At 62.4% G+C, this 18843-nt stretch overlaps 8 protein-coding genes and 1 pseudogene across 8 annotated transcripts, besides 24 other annotated features; all 9 read right to left on the minus strand.

Annotated features, from left to right (window-relative positions):
* Positions 1-201: 201 nt before the first annotated feature.
* Positions 202-224: a microsatellite.
* Positions 225-303: 79 nt separating this feature from the next.
* Positions 304-322: a microsatellite.
* Positions 323-333: 11 nt separating this feature from the next.
* On the minus strand, positions 334-1515 carry Tco025E_03326 (nuclear protein localization protein 4; the record flags this gene model as incomplete). Its single annotated transcript, XM_029370246.1, has 1 exon — positions 334-1515. The coding sequence occupies one exon, from the start codon at positions 1513-1515 to the stop codon at positions 334-336; it is 1182 nt and encodes a 393-aa protein (XP_029229565.1).
* Positions 1516-1604: 89 nt separating this feature from the next.
* Positions 1605-1636: a microsatellite.
* A 141-nt stretch (positions 1637-1777) lies between these two features.
* Positions 1778-1819: a sequence feature (A-rich).
* A 206-nt stretch (positions 1820-2025) lies between these two features.
* Positions 2026-2054: a microsatellite.
* Positions 2055-2058: 4 nt separating this feature from the next.
* Positions 2059-2109: a sequence feature (G-rich).
* A 7-nt stretch (positions 2110-2116) lies between these two features.
* Positions 2117-3685, minus strand: Tco025E_03327 (uncharacterized protein; the record flags this gene model as incomplete). The annotated part of the gene is made up of 1 exon (XM_029370247.1): positions 2117-3685. One exon carries the CDS (start codon positions 3683-3685, stop codon positions 2117-2119), a length of 1569 nt encoding a protein of 522 aa, XP_029229566.1.
* Positions 3686-4029: 344 nt separating this feature from the next.
* Positions 4030-4620, minus strand: Tco025E_03328 (uncharacterized protein; the record flags this gene model as incomplete). Its single annotated transcript, XM_029370248.1, has 1 exon — positions 4030-4620. The coding sequence occupies one exon, from the start codon at positions 4618-4620 to the stop codon at positions 4030-4032; it is 591 nt and encodes a 196-aa protein (XP_029229567.1).
* Positions 4621-4973: 353 nt separating this feature from the next.
* On the minus strand, positions 4974-5537 carry Tco025E_03329 (GCN5-like protein; the record flags this gene model as incomplete). Its single annotated transcript, XM_029370249.1, has 1 exon — positions 4974-5537. The coding sequence occupies one exon, from the start codon at positions 5535-5537 to the stop codon at positions 4974-4976; it is 564 nt and encodes a 187-aa protein (XP_029229568.1).
* A 67-nt stretch (positions 5538-5604) lies between these two features.
* Positions 5605-5638: a sequence feature (GA-rich).
* Positions 5639-5945: 307 nt separating this feature from the next.
* Positions 5946-6317, minus strand: Tco025E_03330 (DNA-directed RNA polymerase subunit; annotated as a pseudogene).
* Positions 6318-6450: 133 nt separating this feature from the next.
* Positions 6451-6474: a microsatellite.
* Positions 6475-6679: 205 nt separating this feature from the next.
* Positions 6680-6711: a microsatellite.
* Positions 6712-6785: 74 nt separating this feature from the next.
* Positions 6786-6809: a microsatellite.
* A 149-nt stretch (positions 6810-6958) lies between these two features.
* Positions 6959-7005: a microsatellite.
* Positions 7006-7129: 124 nt separating this feature from the next.
* Positions 7130-7151: a microsatellite.
* A 2-nt stretch (positions 7152-7153) lies between these two features.
* Tco025E_03331 (putative serine/threonine-protein phosphatase 2A, catalytic subunit) lies at positions 7154-8176 on the minus strand (the record flags this gene model as incomplete). The annotated part of the gene is made up of 1 exon (XM_029370250.1): positions 7154-8176. The coding sequence occupies one exon, from the start codon at positions 8174-8176 to the stop codon at positions 7154-7156; it is 1023 nt and encodes a 340-aa protein (XP_029229569.1).
* A 42-nt stretch (positions 8177-8218) lies between these two features.
* Positions 8219-8237: a microsatellite.
* A 123-nt stretch (positions 8238-8360) lies between these two features.
* Positions 8361-8383: a microsatellite.
* A 143-nt stretch (positions 8384-8526) lies between these two features.
* Positions 8527-8597: a sequence feature (A-rich).
* Positions 8598-8920: 323 nt separating this feature from the next.
* On the minus strand, positions 8921-11737 carry Tco025E_03332 (ribonuclease III; the record flags this gene model as incomplete). The annotated part of the gene is made up of 1 exon (XM_029370251.1): positions 8921-11737. The coding sequence occupies one exon, from the start codon at positions 11735-11737 to the stop codon at positions 8921-8923; it is 2817 nt and encodes a 938-aa protein (XP_029229570.1).
* Positions 11738-12004: 267 nt separating this feature from the next.
* On the minus strand, positions 12005-13576 carry Tco025E_03333 (putative structure-specific endonuclease; the record flags this gene model as incomplete). Its single annotated transcript, XM_029370252.1, has 1 exon — positions 12005-13576. The coding sequence occupies one exon, from the start codon at positions 13574-13576 to the stop codon at positions 12005-12007; it is 1572 nt and encodes a 523-aa protein (XP_029229571.1).
* Positions 13577-13897: 321 nt separating this feature from the next.
* Positions 13898-13926: a microsatellite.
* An 87-nt stretch (positions 13927-14013) lies between these two features.
* Positions 14014-14048: a microsatellite.
* Positions 14049-14066: 18 nt separating this feature from the next.
* Positions 14067-14100: a microsatellite.
* A 213-nt stretch (positions 14101-14313) lies between these two features.
* Positions 14314-14346: a microsatellite.
* A 187-nt stretch (positions 14347-14533) lies between these two features.
* Positions 14534-14569: a microsatellite.
* A 223-nt stretch (positions 14570-14792) lies between these two features.
* Positions 14793-14818: a microsatellite.
* Positions 14819-14887: 69 nt separating this feature from the next.
* Positions 14888-17782, minus strand: Tco025E_03334 (putative protein transport protein Sec24C; the record flags this gene model as incomplete). The annotated part of the gene is made up of 1 exon (XM_029370253.1): positions 14888-17782. One exon carries the CDS (start codon positions 17780-17782, stop codon positions 14888-14890), a length of 2895 nt encoding a protein of 964 aa, XP_029229572.1.
* A 10-nt stretch (positions 17783-17792) lies between these two features.
* Positions 17793-17859: a sequence feature (GA-rich).
* A 481-nt stretch (positions 17860-18340) lies between these two features.
* Positions 18341-18421: a sequence feature (GA-rich).
* Positions 18422-18666: 245 nt separating this feature from the next.
* Positions 18667-18732: a microsatellite.
* Positions 18733-18843: the final 111 nt, after the last annotated feature.

Consider the following 18843-nt stretch of genomic DNA (forward strand, 5'->3'; position numbering starts at 1 on the left):
CGTGACGCCCACCGCCCACCGGCTTCAACTCCCCGCCCTCACTCCCCTGTAGGGCTGCCGCTGCCGCGGCCCCTCGCTGCTTCCCCCCCCCTTTTTTTTTCGTCTGGCTTCCTTCGCCCCTTCCCTCCCTCTCACCTCCGCGCGGAACGTCAGAGGCGGCAGCTGCGCCTTCTCCCCCCTCTCCGCCCTCAGGAGATGCACATATATATATATATATATATATACGTGCACGCCTGCATAGAAAAGGACGGCCGTGTCGCTGGAGCTGCAGAGCAACGGCTGTTGCCGCCATACTTGTCATCCCTGCTGCTTCTGCTGCTGCGGTTCCGCCGCTCACAGGTTCATGTGCGATTTCAGGAGCTCCCCGTAGTGCATCGCGTCTGCCTCCGGTCGCTGCTTCGTAATGGCGCCAATAATCACCGGCATGTCATCCGCAAGAGAAAAAATGTCTTCCGCGAGGAAGATGAGCACGTGGAAGTCGGCAAGTTTTTCCAGCATCGGCGCGTTGCGTCGCTTTGGGTCCTCCATGTAATTGCGCAGGTTGGCCAGCGCTGGAGGCTCCATGCCAGGCCGCGACACACGCAAGAAAAGGTTCCGCACCACCGGCGACTCAAACTGCTGCACCGCCACGTAGCTGGTGAACCAACGTGTGTCGATTTCGTGGCTGGGCGCCCGTGTCACGACACGCGGGTGGCCCTTCTCGTCGGTGTCCTGCTGCGCCACCTCGAGCGGGATGCTGCTGTAGACGTACTTGGCGCTCTCGAGGTCGGCGGTGTCGTCCGACTTCTCCCGCAGTACGCCAAGGCGATAGAAATGCACCGCCTGCGGCGACGTCTGCCACGCCTGACACTCGATGCGGCCCGTCGTGAGGCTGGGGCTCATCGTGAGCAGCACACACTCATCGCCAAAGCGTGACTGCTCCCTGGCGCAGAGCAGCATCTCGCGGGAACTCAGCACAATCTGCTCCACGTCACGCGGCGGGTGTGTGCAGACGGCGCCCACGCGGCGGAGGCCTAACAACTCCGCGATGCGGTCCACGGCACGGAGACGTTTGTCAGGGAGGTAGTGAAACGTGTACGCGTCCCCGTGCTGCTCGGGCTCGTACACCGCGTGCACCTCGACCGTCTTGAGGTTGGCGTCGTACTTGCCGTAGAGGATGCCGTAGCGCTGCAGCGACCAGTCCAGCTGCCGCACGAAGCTCTGAAAGAGGTTCAGCGAGGCGGCGTCCGCCCGCACCAGCTGCGTCCGGCTCTCCACCCACCGCACCCGTGAGCGGTCGATGGCCTCCATGAGCTCCGAGGAGCGGACGATGTTGGACCGCACAACGGCGCCCCCCACGATGGTGTGGCGCTCGCGGTTGTGAAATATGCCGGACTCCGGGCAAACCTCTCGCTTGTAGGGAGGCTCCTGGCACTCCGGGCACGGCTCCACGCGGGGCTTCTCCGCCTCGCTGAGCTGGCTGTACCGTGCCGCCCGCTCACGCCGGAGCTTGTCTAACTCCGACCCCGTTGGCATCCTGCCTCTGCGTCACCGGCGCCTCGCCCACGGGAATATTTTATCGCCTTCTCCTTCCTTCCTGTTTTCTTTTTCGTTTTGACTGCTTCTGTTTGTTTGTTTGTTTGTTTGTTTGTTTGTTCTCTCTTTTTGCTGGTCGTTCTTCTTCCCTCGCGCCCGCCCCCAGCGTGTGTGTGCGTGAGAGTGTGCAAAAGCGAGGGCGCCTGCGTGAGTGTCCACGTCCTGCACCGCCTCTCCCCCCCCCGCTTCTCCGCAGACGCGCAAAAAGGAAAAAAAACAAAAACGAAAAAACAAAAACAAAAAACTCTGCTTGCAGCCGCCGCGGGGAGCCGACGGCGCAGAAGAGAGACGGCGGTGAGGACGAAAAAAAAAGTAAGGAGGAGGAGGCGGGGCTCGCGAAGAAGTGACGCTCGGGGTGCAGAAGTGGGGGGTCACGAGAAGAAAAACGAAGAAAAAAGGAAGCGGCGAACAAAACAAAAACATTAACGCTCGTCTGTGGCGCGGCGTGCCCCTCGTTCTCCTCCCCCTCCTCCACCGCCGGCCGAGAGGGAAAGAGAGAGGGAGAAGGAGGGAGAAGGGGGGGAGGGGGGAGGGCGTCGCCTCAGAACGCCAAGTAGTGCTCCCCGCGCCTGTCAAACGGCTCGGTGCGGCCGAGCAGGCGGAGCACCGTGCGGTACGCCCCCGTCACCACCAGGGCGCGGGTGTTGGTGGTGACGGCCGACTCCCGCGCCCGCTTACGCCGCTCCGCGCCCCGCGGCCGCCCCTGCGCCTCCTCCGCGGCTCTTGGCGGAGGGTGGGCCGCGCTCTTCGCACCGTCACCCTCCACCCGCACTTTGATCAGGAAGTCGTCGTCGTCGTCGTCGCCGCCGTCGTCGTCGTCGCGGCCGTAGACGTCGTCGAGGCCGCCCTCCGGTGGGGCCGCCGCGACTGAGAGGATGCGCTGCGGCACCAGCACCCGCTCCTTCTCCTGCACGTACGCCTGCAGCTCCGCCAGGTTCCGGAAGCCAAAGACGCCGACGCCCGTGCCCGACCCCCGCACCCTCGCGGCCGTTTTCCCTCCCGCTGCGTTGCCCGGGGGGGTGGCCGCCGCACGCGCGTCGCCGCCGTCGCCCGCGCGCGCCTGCCGCAGTTCCTCGCGCCGTTTCCACTCCGCCTCGACACGGTGCATCATGGGGCGCAGCTTGTGCTCCACCCAGTAGGCGTGGTAGGTCGGCGGCCACGCCTCGCACACCTCGTCGCACAGCAGGAGGTCGGCGCAGAGCTGCCGCATGGACGTCGTCACACTCGCGTCCTCGGCGCAGGCAATCGTCACCTCGTCGGTGAGGGAGGGGGCGAAGAAGGGCTCCAGCTCCTCCGGGGCGGCGGTGTAGCGTGCGATGAAGAGCGCCAGGGCCCGAATTGGGCGCCGCGGGTGCCGCACAAAGTGCACCAGCGCGTCCCGGTAGCTGAGCCCGAGGCGGTAGAAAACCCCCATCGCCTGCAGGAAGGGGCTCGCGTTGCCCTCCTCGTCCATCACGCCAACGTACTGCACCTCCCGCTCGCAGAACCGCAGCACCCCCTCCACGCGCTGCGCATGGCGCTCTGTGTCACGCATGGGGGCCGCCACCCCGTCTGCTGCAGGGAGTTGGCAGTGCCGCGACTCAAACTCCTGCAGCCACTCCGGCGTGAGGGACCTCTGCAGCGTCTCCCACAGGTCCTCGTCGAAGTTCATGCGGGACCGCAGGGATTCCTTCCTTCGCAAGATCTCCGCAGGCGTGCCACGGGGCTTTCCACCACTGCCCGCGTACTGGTTGCGCAGCCGCATGCGGTGCGGCAGGGCAATAAAAGGATTCTTCAGCCCAATGCTGAAAAGCTCCGCCGCCGCACGCGAGTCCGTGACAAGAAGAAGAAGCTGAACATATTTTTCCTCCCCGACCGCGTCTGCCAGGGGCGTCGCCGCAGCGTCAATGAAGAGAAGACGATCGGGGGGCGGGGGCACCGCGCCGCCGCTGCTGCTGCTGCTGCTGCTGCCTCCGTACGTTGCCTGCAGCTTGCGGCGCACAGTCGGTGTGAGAAGGTTATACAGCTCCGTCTGCAGCTGCAGCAATACACTTGGCTGCAGCGGCTGCGGGTGCTCCAGCGGGACCTCCAGCACGAACTCCGGTCCAGTGAAGAGGTGCGGCTCCACCATCGCACCGCCGTCCAACGCGTGCAGCTCCCTTCGCCTTCCTACTTCGCCTCCGCGCGGCCGTGGGAGGTCGCAGGCAGCAAGAGACAGACACCGCCACCACTACTTCTACTTCCTCTTCTCCCTGCAACTCCAGTGCGGGACGGCCAAGTAAGAGGGGAAAAGCAGAAGGACGTGAGAGAAGTCAGGGCCCGCTGCGACAAGAGGGAGAAGCTGCTGTGGCTGCGATGGAAATAACAACACGCAAACCGAACAGCATAAAGGGGAGTTGTGTGCGCCCTCCCACGAGCGCGCCGCCCCCGTTCGGTTGCAGCGAGAGGGCACCGGAGTGGATGGGAGGGTGCCGGTTAGCCGGTATTCACCTCACTCATGGACATGAGTGGGGACGGCACGGCGAAGAGCGGGGCCGACGCCAGCACACAACGTCGCACAGCCGCCTGCAGCTTCGCGCCGCGCAGCTTTCCTGAGGCGTCGCTGTTGTACATGAACGGGTTGGCGAGGATTTCGCACAGCCGTGGCAGCGTGAAGAAGGGCCACGACTGCAGCTGCAGCTGCTCCAGGAAGTAGGCGTTCTCCTCGAGGAAGCAATCCATCTTGCTCGGCGCGGTGGACCCGCTGCGCCGCGGCGCCTCCTCCTCGGCGGCCGGCGCGTCAGCGGCAGAGGCGCCCGCGGTGCCGCCGTCCTCGTAGTTGTCCGCGGCGAGCCGCAGCACCTTCGCCACCATCGACGCCAGCAGCGGCAGCGTCTTCGCCGCCCAGGCGGCGTCCCCGTCGCGGCGCTGCTGCTCCTGCTGCTCCTGCGGCGGGGCCGTCAGGTACGCCAGCAGGCAGGCCTTCTCCTCCGCCGTGTAGGGCACCGCGGAGGTGATCGTCGGCGCAGGCGCCGCCTCCGGCTCCTCCCGCTCTGCAGAACTTTTATTGGCCGTGGGTGAGGGCATCTGCGTCCCACCGGCCACGCACCTCCTGCACGCGGGAAAAGCAGAAAAAAAAAAGTGGCAACAGCCGACGAAGGCAGTAACCGCAGCCACGCAATGAAAAATGATAATAACACACAGCAATAAACGACAAGCGTCGTGGAAGGCCTCGCAGCGAACTCCACGCACGCGCCCATAGACGCAACCGCAAACGCAGGGAAATTGGGGCGTGTCACACGCGCGTGAAGCAAAAAAAAAAGAACAATAATGACGGTGAACCCACACAGACATGCATCTACGCATACACACACATATATATGTATATCGGCCTCGCAATCCCTAGAGGAAAGCCTGACTTGTAGAGCCAGTCTTCCGCCTCAACTGCCAAGAGGCCGCTGCGCCCCCTGTTCCCGTCGTCTTCGCTCCGCCAGCTCCTCCAGCACGTGCACGGTCTCCGAGAGGTCCTCCTCGATGCGCCGGGCCCAATTCGACACATCGCCCACTTCCTTCAGCTCTGTATTCAGCCTCCCAAAGAGTGTGGCCCACGCCGTCATCTGCCGCTGCAGCTGGGCAGACCGCGTGGCAATTGCCTTTAGTTCCATCTCAATCTTTTTCTCTCGTGCGAAGGCGGCGCTCACCTCGGCGTCGGCGCCGCCCACCACGGCGTCGCAGGCGGCCTCGGCACGCTGCTGCACCTCCTCCCACGCCCGCCGCCCAGCCGCCCGCAGCTCCGCCTGGCGTTCGTTGTGCGCCCGGAGAAGACCCGCCAGCTCTGACGCCACCGTCGCCCGTGACGACGTGGAAGACAACGACGGGGCCTCGCAGACGGCGGGCGCCTCGCCCTGCACCCCGCAGCGGCTCTCGCTGCCGCTTGACGCGGAGGACGGCGGGCGTGTCACGCCCTCAGGCGACGCTGACGCGGCAGCATCGTCGGTGGACATGACGCGATCCGCAGAGCGGAGGCGCCTGGGACTTCGCCGCGCACACACGCAGGGCGTAGAACGGCACAAGAAGAAGAACAAAAATAAAAAAAAAAGAGAAGCGCCGTGGAACACAAGTGGCAAGAGCAGAAAAACAAACACACACAAACACACGAGAATCCGCAGTGCCAGGTGTGTGCCTCCTTTGCTGCCCCCCCCCCCCCACACACACCCACACAGACAGAGAAATATATATACCTGCAGAGTCGCGTGCATTGTTTCCTCGCTGCGGTTTCATTAAGTGGAGCGAAAGAGAGAAAGAAAAGGGGGAGGAGAATTGTACCGTTGCGTTACGTTCCCTTCACCTCAGAGGTGCCAATGCGGCCTCAGCGGCAAAACGCCTCGCCGCCCGTGTCACTGCTTCAACTCACCTGCGGTGCGGCGTGGGGGTCTGCAGCGGGTTGACTAACGGCATGGTCCCCACCACCGGCACGCTGTACGGCAGCAGGTCGTCCACGAGGTCAATGTGCGAGAGTATCATGCGGCGGCAGCACATGCGGTCAAGCTTCAGGGCGTTGAGCGCCTCCGCCTCGGTGTAGTCCTCGCTGAGCAGCTGCTGGTAGGTCTCGTAGAGGTTGCCAATGACCTTCCCGCAGGAGTAGCAGCGCACAGGAATGAGCATCGGGCGGAATGCAGCAAACCAACAAGAGCAACAGCAACAGCAGGAGCGACGGTGCCGGTCCTAAGGAAAGCAAGAAAAGAGATTGGAAGAAAACAAAAACAAAAAGAGGCGGCGCGAGGACGTTCGTGCGCGTGCAGAAGGCACAGAAAGAAGAAAGACATCCACTCAAAGTGTGTGTGTGTGCACGGTGCTTTTAAAGTGGGCCCACGTGCTTGCGGAAGTTGCCTCCCGCCCCCTCTCCGGTGTGTTGGCTTTTATTTTGTTTCTTTTTTTTTTCTCTTCTCATCGTTTACTTCGCCCCCGTGGGGCAGGCGGCCGCTTCGCCTCGCTCCGCTGGGAAACTGCGGCGGGGGGCGCGAGGCGCACGCGCGTCGGCCGCACGGACGGAGGGAGGCGCAGAAACAAAACCACCAAACAAAAAAAAAGAAGTCAACAGCGACGCGAAGAACCAACAACAAGAGGGAAGACAAAAAAAAAGGAAAGGGAGAGGTGGTGAGTGGGTGAGTGAGAGAGACTCACGCAAGACTCATTTCAAGCCACGTTTTGGTACGTAAAAAGTTTGACATTTTTTAAAACAGACGTAGTTGTATATAAATATATATATATATATACTCTGCTCTGCATGCGTGCGTGGCGCCGCCCGTCCCCCTCCACACACACACACACAGGGAGAGAGGGAGGGAAAGGAAAAAAAAGAAAAAAACACGCACACACACACACCTCTCTGCATATATTTCAGTCTGTCTCTTATTTTTTTCTTTTTGTTTGTTTGTTTGTTTGTTTGTTTGTTTGTTTGTTTGTTTGTTTCCCCTCCTCTCCCTTTTTTTTTTGTTTTTTACGTGTGCGTTGCAGCTCCACGGCCATGCGGCCCACGCTCTCTACTCTATGAACTTCTAGTTCCCCTGCCCCCCACCCCACCCCCCTCGTTGTGCGCCGCGGCGGCCGCCGCCGCCCGCTAGAGGAAGTAGTCGGGGGTCTTCTTCGACACCTGCGCCTCGCCGCGGCGCGGGGCGGGGTCAAACTGGAAGAAGCACTTGTTCATGTGCTCGTCGAGCTCCAGCAGCCCCGCCAGGTTGCCGCAGCGGTAGCAGTAGTTGGGCGCGCTAAATATCGTCACGAGGCGATCGTTGTGGGCCCAGCTGTAGCCGTCCGTCACCAGCTGATGCGCCCGCGCAATCATCTTGAGCCCGTTGTTGTGGCAGAACTGCTCGGAGATGTCGGCGCCGAAGGTGAAGCCGGCGCCCCGCGGGCTGATGCCCCACCCGTCGCGGTCCTCCGGGTCCGACCAGAGGAGGTCGCACATGGGGCCCTCGTGGGGCACCTCCTGCACGCGCTCTAAGCTACGAATGTGCGCCAGGCTATCCAGAGTCGGCGAGAGGCCGCCGTGGAGGCAGAAGATCTCGTTCTCCACCACCGCCGCCAGTGGCAGGTAGTCAAAGAGGTCGGTCAGCAGCTTCCACACATTGGCGCTGCCGTACTTGCGCACGCACTCATCATAAAAGCCGTACACCTGCGTGATCTGGCGAGACTCGTGGTTGCCGCGCAGGATCTGCACCCGCTCCGGGTACCGTATCTTAAAAAGCAGCAGCAGAGTGACGGTCTCCACACTGTAGTAGCCGCGGTCCACGTAGTCGCCCATGAACAAGTAATTCGTGTCCGGCGGGAGACCCCCAATCTTCAGCAGCTCCAGCAAATCATGAAACTGGCCGTGGATGTCGCCGCACACGGTGACGGGCGCACGCACGGTGTGAACGTTACCCTCCTTCTCCAAAATCTCCTTGGACTTCTGGCACAACTGCGCCACCTGAGGCTCGCTCAGCGGTTTGCCCTGCAAAACATACTGAATCAGCTCATCCACGTTGAAGCTGCTCGGCTCCCCCATCGTCCCAGGCGCCGCCGGTGCCACCGCCGCCGCTCCTGTGGAGGTGGGCGACGCCATCGCTTTATTCACAACTCCGGTGACTGCGGCCCGCTCCATGTCCTCCTTTCCTTCAGATTAATGATATTCTGCTCTCTCTCTCACACACACACACGCACACGCCCCCTACTTCGCTTCTCCTTGTTGGCTGTTTCGTGTTTTGTTTTGTTTTTTCTTTTGCCCCCTCCCCCGTCTTTCTCGGCCTCCCTCTCGCTCTCCTTGGAAGTATAGAAATATATATCCCTGTGTAATGTGTGTGTGTGTGTGCCTCGCCGTGCCTTCCCTCCTCGCGCCCTCCCGCTTCGCTTCACTGCCGTCACTCCCACCCCGCTCCAGCCGGCTGAGATGTGATGTTGGCGTACGCCGATGAAAGTTGAGGGCGTTTCTCCAAAGCGACAGTGCGAGAAGCGAAAGAAAAAAAAAAGGAGGGGCAAAAAGCAACAGAAGCAAAAGCAAAAAAAAAAAAATAAATTAAAAAAAACCGCAATGCGCCAACGCACAGGCACCCCCCACTCTCCCCATGTGTGCCTCTTATAAATCATGCTGCCCCACTCCTCTCCCCCACTCCCGCAACCCCTACAGACGCTAATGCCCGCACCATCCGCGATGGTGCGGCTGCTAGTGCACGCTCGACGTCTCCCGCTCTTCCGCACGCCTCAACGAAGCGGGTGGCGTTGGCGTCCACAGCCGCCGAAGAAAGAAAGCCCAACCGAGCGAAGAAGGGGACGACGGCGGCAACGATCAGCCCCCAGCAAAGAGGACACCCGAGGCAAACGCGACAGGCATTCTCCCCACTCACAGCGGCTAATCAAGAACCAAACACAGCACGTCCATCAGGCCCCGCACAGCCTGCAAGACGCCCGTGAATGGAAGACGACCAATGGCCGTCACTGGGCCCCCGGCGACGCTGCTCTGAGGAATCACCCAGAGCGCCATCAGAACGGCCCCAAACAGGGCCTCCACCACATCCGCCTTGCGCTTTTCGTTGCAAATATGCCACTGCAACCGCAGGTAGCGGGTGAGAGTCTCGGGGAGGTGCGAGGCAAGCTTCCTGTTGGACGACTCGCTAACGATGGGCCCGATCCTCCATGCCTCCAGCGTATGCTGGGCCACCACAAAGTCCAGAATGGCGTCGCCGAGGTATTCCAGCTCCTCGTTTCGCCCCGGTGTCACCGCCATAATAAACTGTTCCCGCAGACTTTGCAGCAGGGCGTCCTGCTCAGCCACGGGGAGGTTGTGGAAGTGGCACGCCGCGTCAGTCGCGCGGAGACTTAGCTGCAGCGGCCGCACCAACTCCCGCTCAACGAGCTCCGCTATCGGCGGCGCCGTCTCCAACTCCCACACGTCAAAAATCGTCACCGCCCACCGCAGCGCCCCTCGCCCGCCACTGCAGGTATCCTTCCCGGGGTGGAAGTCATCCTCCGCGCCACCACGACACCGCGCCTCGTCCTCCTCGCTCAGCTCCACGGATATGAGGACCGACCCGTCCCCGAGCTCGTCATCCCGGACGTTGATGCACGAGAGCAGCAAGGCTGCGCGGGGGCGGAGGTGGGCTTGTTCTTCGCCCTCCCGCTCGGGCGCCGTGAGTCTGGCGCCGCCGCCGCCGCCGCGCCGTGGGCGCAGCAACAGCATCGGCGTGTTGTCCAACGGCGCGTCACCGCCCACGCCATTCGCCGCGTCCTGCGGGAAGTACACCGTGAAGGGCTGCTTTTGCCGCTCGCTGCCCACGCAGAGCGCAGCAAAGGCCCCCGCCCTCAGCTCAATGCGAATTTCCTTCGTCGCCTCCTGGCAGCCGTACGGCACGGCCCCGTCGCTGCAGCGCATGCGCGGCAATATAAGCGACGGCACGGCAAACGCGCCCTCGACGGAGGCAGCGGCCGCCAATTTGGCGGCATCGGCGCTACAACCCAGCAGGGTGGAGCCGGTCGCAAGCCACCTGGGACACACGACGCCCAGGTCCAGGACGCCGAGCCCCGCAAATGCCTTTGCGGCTTCAGAAGAAACAAACCGCAGGCATCGGCGCGCAGCCGCGGCGTCGAAGTAAAGGGGAGGCTGCGTCCCCAGCCTATTCCCATTGCCGTCCTCACTTGTTTTTTTATTTTCGCTATTCGGGTCCGGATCTGCCGCGCGCGACCACCCGCTAAGTTGAAAGAGGTGACGCGTGAAGCCGCGGAGCTGAGCCCCGGTGCCGCCGCCACTTCCACCGTTAACGCCCTCCTCTTTGTTAGCGTCGCACACGCCCTCGCTGCTCTTCCTCTGGTTGAGCGGCCGCAGCGTCTCCACGGCGATGTCGGTGGCCACCCCGTCACCATAGAGAGCCTCCGCCCGAATGTATCTCACCCCCTCAGTTGGCCCAGTGATGACGTCGGAGTCAATTTCACTCAGGTGCAGCAGCAGCACGCCCTCGTCAGGGGAATCGCTTGCTGCGGCACAGTACGGTAGCGGATGAACCACACGCACCATTCGCTGCATGTGCAGCTTCAAGAATGTCTGCGAGACGCGAACAAAGCTGGATTGAAGAAATACCTTATTTGCCGCCAGTACGGTGTCCCACTCCGCGGCCTCCCCGCTCTCATCCCCCTGACACAAGTGACCCACAGGCACCAGCAGAAGAAAGGGCCGAAAGTCTAACACGGCGCGCCCCCCATGCTTTTTCACCTGATTCTGCCAGTGATCTATATGCTCAACGTAGTCGTAGAGCTCCACTGCAGAGGTAAACTGTGACAGCACCTGCTCTAGCGGCAACAACGGATGGCTCTCAAAGACATCCGCAGCAGCAAGTTGTGCGCAGTGCCCCCACGCCGCCCGCACCCAAGCATCTCCCTCTGTCGCTGCCGGCGCAGCCGTAGGCCCGCCGCTCCAGCAGAACTGCAGCCGCCGCCGCAGATTGAAACGCCGCAGCAACGACACCAACTGCTCCGGTGTTGTCGGCAGCCAGGGCAGCGTGTGCCCCGCGTCTGCCCCCTCTTTGTCTTGCAGCTGGCCGTAGTTGCTGCGTTGTAGGTGATCGAGGATGTCCGTTGCGGGAATCCAGCCTTGCTTCATTTTCGTCTTCATGCTCCTTTGCCTGCGCGTAAATGTAAGCACAGCCTGGAGCAGCCGCGCCAGCTGCCGCTCAAACCCCCCCAGGGCAAGCAGCGGAGTTGAGGGCGGGGCCAGGGTTGTGTAGGCCACAGCGTCCGTGCGAGCCTCCTCCGTGCGGTCAGCATCGTTGGGCGCGACCGCGGTTTCATCGCTGTGCTCTTCCGTCTCCCTCTGCACCTGTAGTTGTGAAAACTCCTGCTCAAAGTACGACTCCAACTCCGCCGCACACACCTCGAAGCCTTCTGTCAACCACATTCTTCCGAGCCGCTGCTTCCACTTGCTTCCCGCGGTATATACGTCGGTGTCTGGGGCGGCGTACTTGCGCGCCCGTGACTCGTTGGCCAGGGACTTGTAGCTCCAGAGTTCACTGTGGAAGCGGGCCATCTCCCCCACATCCATGTTGCCTTTCCGGCAAAGGAAGAGCGCCAGCGCCAGCTTAATCACCCATCGGCCGCGACGGCTCGCGACGATGTTTTCTCTTCTGTTCACGCCATAGTTCCCCTCCGCACTCGGCGTGTGCTCCCTCTCCGATGACATTAAGCCGCAGCAGCAGTGAATATGCCGGTGTCTCTCTCTCTATCCGTGTCTGTCTGCCTGTGTAGGCACTCTCTGCTTGCTGACAGTAATAACTAATAATAATAAGAGTGAAGGCAGACGCGATCCCCATCGCATCCACGTGTGTGTGTGCGTGTGCACGTCCACAACGAGGCGGGAGGGAAGCAAGGGCAAAAACAAACCCCAAAACACACAGAAAGACGCACAGAGAATGCGACCATGAGAGTAGATGTGGGAGAACGGCACAATTCATGCCTCTAGCCAATCCTCGAGGTTGAACTCTGTCAGCTGCAGCACGCTGTCGCATATGTCGCTGATGGAGTCGTGCCCCCACCCCGCCGTCACCTGGGCCGCAGGTGCAGTAGCCCCCCCGCGACGGCGGTCGACACGCAGCGGCCCCTGCTCCTCCCCACAGAGCGGCGGCGAAAACGGAAGGGCGGCGTCATTGGTGTTGCCGCGAGGCACACCGTCCAGTACGCGGCTCTGCTGATTCCCCGCAGCCCCCTCCCCGCGCTGCCGCCTCTTCCCCGCCTGCGTCTCCTGTCGCCGGCACCGTCGCTCCGCCAGGCTGCTGTTCTCCATGCGCTGCAGCCGCTCCGCCAGTGCCGCCTCCATCTTCTCCCGCCGCTGCCGCTCCGCCCAACGCCGCTCCAGCACGGCCCGACGCTTCAGGTCGTGCACCAGCGCCCCCCACTGCAGCGTCTCATCGCACAAGGGACATGGGCAAGGCTGGCACGGCAGCAGCTTCGGCGACCGCGACGGGACGCAGAGACTCGCCTGGCTCAGCGAAACATTGCAGCCGGGATCAACGGGGGAGGCGGCACTCGTCGTCGAATGTGCGTCCGCGATGTTCACGGCAGGAAAAGCCAGCGACCCGGCTGAGAGCGTAGCGTCCACGGCACCATCGCCGCCATCACGATCCAGTTGCGGGTCACTGTTTCCACCACTGCACAAGTGCCTGGTAGAGGCGTCCGCCGCCGCCGAGTCGCGTCTCCGCAGGGCGTCATGCGTGAACCACATGGCGAGGCATGTCAAGTGGGCACGCAGGGCGCAGAACGGGGTGCGGGCGCACCGCACAAAGTAAGGCGAGCGAAGCGGCAGGGAGCAGAGTGAGCAGGGGCATTGGTTTGCCTCCAGCAGCTCCTTCACTCGGGCGTGCTGCCGAAGCACCTCCTCCTCTGAGAGATACCTGCAGCTCCGCAGGCGCCGGCCGGGGTTGTCCGCGTCGGGGTGGCTGTCGGCGTTGCCGCCGAGTTGCGCCGTCATGAAGTAGACGCAGCCGTCCACGGCGGCGTCCCCTCCCCCCTCCGTCCCGGCAAGGTGGTGGGCCGTGAACCGCTCCTTCGTCGTCTCCTCTATGCGCAGCAGCGAGGTTTCCGACAACTGGGGCAGCAACGGAGCCCGACGCTGCAGCTCCGCCACCACCTCCCCAAAGCGCGCCGGCTCAAAGACGTGGAGCGTGAGCTGCAGCCGTGCGAAGAGTTCGGCCCGCAGCAAGAGATGCAGCACCCCAACCGCGTATGGAAGGCGGTGCACCCCACGCAGCTGCGGCATGTGCGTCTTCAGGCGGGTAGACTTTGTCGGGTGCTGCCAGCACCACTCAAACTTCAGGGCGATGCGGTCCTCTCCGAAGCCGGAGACGCAGCAAACGAGCTCCCACGGACGCCCACGGCGCTTGGTGCGCCACGCCCCGCTCACGAGCTCCCCGTTGTGCTGCCGCAGACGCCGAATGGGGTTGACCGTGTAGCCAACGTAGTACTCCCCCACACACTGCGGGTCGAGGCTCGTGAGCAGGTACACGCAATGGAACCGCGTGTCCATGGCGCCCCTGCGCCCGGTCCTCGATGGGGTGTCGTGCGGCGGTGCTTCAAGTCCAGGTGGGCCTTCGCCGCAGAGGCGGGGGGTGAGAGATGTCCAGCGCGACTGCCTTTCTGTCTAGCTATCTGTGTGCCGCCGCAAGGCAAGTGGCCCAAGCAAGACAGAGGAAAGGTCCATGCAACGCCACCCACAACACGTGGGAAGGGATGCCGGTTGCACTCGGCTCTCCTCCACCACCTGAGGCGGAGTGGAAGGGGAGGAAAATCACCACCGAGCACACGCCCACACCGCCGCCAAAAAACTGCTAAGGCAATAAAAAGGAAAACACACACACACACGCGCACAAGAACACAGGGAGAAGGGAACGAAAAAGGGAAAGGAGGTGAGTGGTGAAAAGCGCCGGCATGTGCACTCACCACGGTCCACGGCAAGTCACGTGTGCAGCAGCAGCAGCAGCAGCAGCAGCAGCAGCAGCTTAACCCCCAACAGATGTACAAACACACAGACACGCACAGGCACACAGACACTCCGCCCCTCACTCATGCTCGCTCGTTCGCAGCTTCTCTCTTCATGGCTGCTCTTCCACCCGCTGCGCCTCGTCGTGACGCGGTTGACCCGTGAAGAGAGAAACAAATCGAGGGGCAGGCAGTGGGAGGTGGGGAGTTAAAGGTGCAGGTAGCCGCAGCCTTTGTGGCAGCAGGGGGCGGGCAGTTTGCTGGGGTTTCAGTCCTGCCTTTCCCTTATTATTTTTGTTTTTGTTTTTGTTTTGTTTTCCTCTTTCCTCCTTTTACTCCACCTTGTTTCATGGGGGCGGGCGAAACGTGCAGGGGCGGGGGGCAGCAGAAGAAGGCAAAGGTAAAATAAATAAATAAAAACGCTCGCCCAGGCAGCCTCCCCAACCACGCTGGTTCCCTTCTTCCTCTTCGTCTTTGCCCGTCCGCCACCTCTTTTGCTGAACGGCGCTCGCACGCACACGCACGGACGCACGCACGCGCGGTCCCTCGGGCCTCTCTTCTCTTCCCCGCCGCAGGCCGCGCCTTCCATCCCCGCCGGAGCCTGCAGGGCGCACAACACACATGCCTCGTCGTGGAAGACGCACCCGGGGCGCGACGCCCAGGTGAGAGTAGGGCGAGAGGCACGCATTTACATCATACTGGCGCCAGGAACAAAGAGGCGCTGCAGCACACGTGTGTGTATACGTGTGCGCGCGTCACACACACACGCACGCACGCACGCACGCACGCAAAGGCTGAGGCGTCACGGCGGGGAGAGCAGGAGAGGAAAGCGGGCAAAGCCGTCGCGGGAGCGCGCCGCCTACGTCATGGACTTCCTCACCTCGTGGTGGAGGTGTACAAGCAGCTGATCGTAGCTCATGGAGCCGCCCCCGTTCTCCTCCTTCAGCTGCCGGAAGAACGCCTCCTCGGCGCGGTCCTTCTCGTGGAGGATCACAAACCGCCGCATGCCATCATCCCGCAGGAGACAGGCGTACAAGACGTTCTTCAGCTTCTCCCCAAAGTCGTCAAAGAACACCGTGCGGCCAACCTGCGAGGCATCCGCGGTGCCGAAGAGCTCCAGTGCCACCTCCGGCGCCACCGCGGAGCCGACCCACATGTACACAATTCGTGCCTGCTCGTCACAGAGCACGTAGACGCCGTCGTTGGTGATGCTGTCAAAGATGAGCTGCCGCCAAGCCGGCATCACGCAGCGGCCCGTCTCCGGATCCAGCACGCCGCTCTTTGGGTCGGCGGGGAGGCGGTGGACGGCGTACAGGGTGGGGTACAGGTAAGTCACGCACTGATGCATGGGAAGCGTCATGAGCAGGAAGAGCTTCTGCACGCGGTCGTCAATGGGCACGGTGGTGCCCTCCACAAACGCGTCCGCCTTCAGCAGCGAAAGCACAAACAACGGAATCAGCCGCAGGCGCGAGGGCATCAGCAGCGAGGAGGTGACGTTGGAAGTGCACACCCGACGGTAGGCGATGAGCATCTTCAGTACCCGGTCCTGTGCCGCGCTGCGGGCGTACTGCAGCCCCTTATTCACGGAGTTCCCAATCGCCTCGTGAATGTAGCCCATCAGTGTTGCCTCCAAGTCGGCCTCAAACACGCCCGAGAGGGTTGTGACCACCGGCATGCGGAAGGAGTGCACCCGCACGCGCCTCTGCCCGCCACGGGTGGTGTACAGCAACGCCGTCTGAAAGTAGGCGTAGGACGTCTTCTCCAGCTTCCCCTCGTGGGCAAACTCTACAAAGAAGGTGGAGGAGCCCTGCACGTGGGCGAGATCCATGTCGTGTGGGTCTTGCGACATGAAGTGGCCACGGTAGGCCTGCACACGGATGCCGGCACTGCAGCGAACACGCAAGATGCCCGCATAGCCAGCCTCCTCCAGTAGTGTCTGGTTCAATGCGGCCTGCACCTTCGTGGCGTCTGTCTCGCGGTCGTAGTTGGAAAAAAGGTGCACACGACCGTTGGAGAGGTGACACGGCTGCGAAATGGTCACCAATTCACAGTACTCATCCGCAAACATGTGGAGGTCAAAGGAGATCTGCTGCTTCGCACACGCAGTGGCGGTTGTCCGCCAAAACCCTTCCATGGGCCGCAGTAACTCCTTCTCCTTGTCGGTGCCGTATAAAAGATGTTGCTCCCGAAGCTTCAGGGCGCCAACGCCGCGCTGTGGCGCTTTGTGTCCGCACAGAATGACACGACCGCCGTGCTGCCCCGCAAGCACCAGCGTGGCAACCTGCACAGCGGCTCCCATGACGCAGTCCGACTCCCGGAGGTCCTCGGCGTACTCCATCACGCGCATCAGGAAGGCGTCCACGAGGTCGAGGTCGGTGCCCAGCGTCAGCCAACAAAGGCTGGTGAACGGGAGCGGGACGAATGGGTTGTCGACGTCGGCCACAATCAGCTGCGGGATGCGGGGGTGACGCACGTTGTAGAAGTGCAGCGTGGCCGCGTATGTGATGAAGGCCACACGGCACTGCGGGTAGTACTCGGCCATTTCATGCAAGGAGCGCATCAGGGCGTCCACGTAGTCCGGAAGAAACGTGGCTGTGGCCTTCTGCGAAACATCCAGCAGGAACAAGTAGTGCATCGGTCGCACCGCAATCGGGGTTTCCTTCTCGTCGCGGAGGGCGTACTCCGCGTAGGGCCCGACGTCGTACTCCACGCTGCCACGGCTCAGCTCCGGCCGCTCCCCTCGGTCCAGGCGCTGGCTGCGGGCGTCCAGGTTGCAAAAGTCCTCGCTTGCAACCTCGTTCGCCATGCTGCAGAAGGGGCAGAGCCAATACCGCCCCATTTCAGTGAAGCGTGCGTGGCACGAGATGTAGGCGCGGCAGCGGTGGCAGCGCACCGGCGGCCGGCCCTCCACCAGCGGCACCTCCTCGCGTGGATGCAGGGGACGGCAGAGTGGGGCCAAGACGGCGCCGAAAAACACCTTGCTGTCCTTCACAAGCCGCTCCTCGGCGGGAACGGAGTTTGTGGTGGGGCGAAAAAACTTTGGATTCGCGTTGCCATCATCAACAGCGATAAACCCTGTGGCGCTTAGCGGCAGCTGACCCGAGGACGTAGGAATCTCCTCCGTTCCGGGCTTCTGCGGGATGTCGCGGCGGGGGTTGGGGGCACTTTTTAGGTCCACGCTGCGCTTCGGCGGCGGTCGCGCGCACCTTCCGGTGGGCGAGGCGCACTGCTCCCGTTGACTGGAAGCACGGCTGGGAGGAGCGGGGGCTCCCTGTGGGCGCTGCTGCTGCTGCATTTCTTCTAACTGCTGCGTCGTCGCGAGCCCCATCCCGCCGGCGCCGACCCGAGAATTCGACGCAGGTGCAGCAGTCTGCTGCGTCTGCTGTTGCGGTGGCATCAGCGGCTGCTCTGGCTGTGGCTGTAGCTGTGGTTGCAACTGTGGCTGCAGCTGTGGTTGTTGTGCATAGTTGGGGGCGGGATAGTAGTTGCTATAGTCCTGCACCCCGTTCATTGTCGCGGCTGCATAAGGATCGCGATACTGGGCAGGCAGTTGGGTCCCATTGTTCATGGGAGCAGTAGGAGCAGTAGGAGCAGCAGGAGGGGCGATGCCGTACTGCGGGTTTGTGTATTGCGGCCACTGCAATGGGGAAGGGAACGCCTGCGCCTGCGCCGGTGGCGACTGCTGCGGCTGCTGCCCCTGCGGGTAGTAATACGGCTGCTCCGGCTGCTGTCCGCCGCCGTACGGGTTGTACATCGGGTCTGTAAGAGTGGGAGAAAAGGGAGAGAGTGAGAGTGAGAGTGAGAGCGTGGAGGAGTGAGAGAGGCACAGAGGCAGCCACGCTGGGCCGGCTGGTGGCCTTCAGGCGCCAGAGCGCACGAGGATTGTGTGCCTCGCCTTCTCCACTCCTTCTTGCGGCTGCGGCTGCAGCTGCGTGCTGTCCCCTCCCGCAGGCACGCAAACTGCAACTAACCGTGTTGGCAGAGACACTCGCACGCAGGCGGAGCTGCGGGGGCGCGGGAATCCCCTTTTTTTCTGCTTTCCGCCTGCGTGTGTGATGCGTTGCCGCCGCGTCGCCGCGCGGAACCCTCGCGAGGGACGACAGGCAAAGAGAAGAAGACGCGGTCAAGGCGCGCAGGCCGGTTTGCCGGGCGCGAGGGCCGCGCCGCACGCACAAACGCGGCCCGCTGCAAGTTGTGCGCGGCGGCAGCAGCAGAGGGGAGCAGAAGCCAACACGATTTGCAATTAAAAAAAAACGATGGCCCTCACGTCCTCAGAGACACGACCGCAGATGTAAAGGGGGAGGCCAAAGGCAAGACGAGAAATGGACAAGAAGAAGAAAAGAAAAAAAAAGGGAGAGGCAAAGAAAGAAACAGCAACAACAACGAGAAGGAGGTCAGCGAGGGAAGGCCCGGAGTGTTGTAAGGCGCCCCATTCGTCGCTGCCCGCGCCCGCCTCCACGCGCTCCGCGTCGCTCTTCGGTGGGTGTATTATTCCCTCCCCCCCTTTTTTTTTTGCCTCGGGCCCCTCCGCTGCTTCCCTCGGCTCCTCCGCTGCACGGCCGCGGCCACCCGCACGCACAGGCACCCCAGACTTTATATAAGAGCCTAACACAGGCACCGTACACGAACATAGCCGCCCACGCCCACGCGCACATACGCACAAAGATACATACAGAGACGCACACACACACACACACACAAACAGTGAAAGTAAGTACGCCAATCAAATGGTGTGTGACACACATTACACACTCTGAGAAGGGGTAGGAGGTGTTGCTTCCGCTTCTTCTTCTTTTTCCCCTCTCTACGCTGTTG

The sequence above is a fragment of the Trypanosoma conorhini genome (assembly GCF_003719485.1).
Source record: "Trypanosoma conorhini strain 025E chromosome Unknown Tco_14.4_contig_00148, whole genome shotgun sequence".
NCBI classification, from domain to species: Eukaryota; Euglenozoa; class Kinetoplastea; order Trypanosomatida; family Trypanosomatidae; genus Trypanosoma; species Trypanosoma conorhini.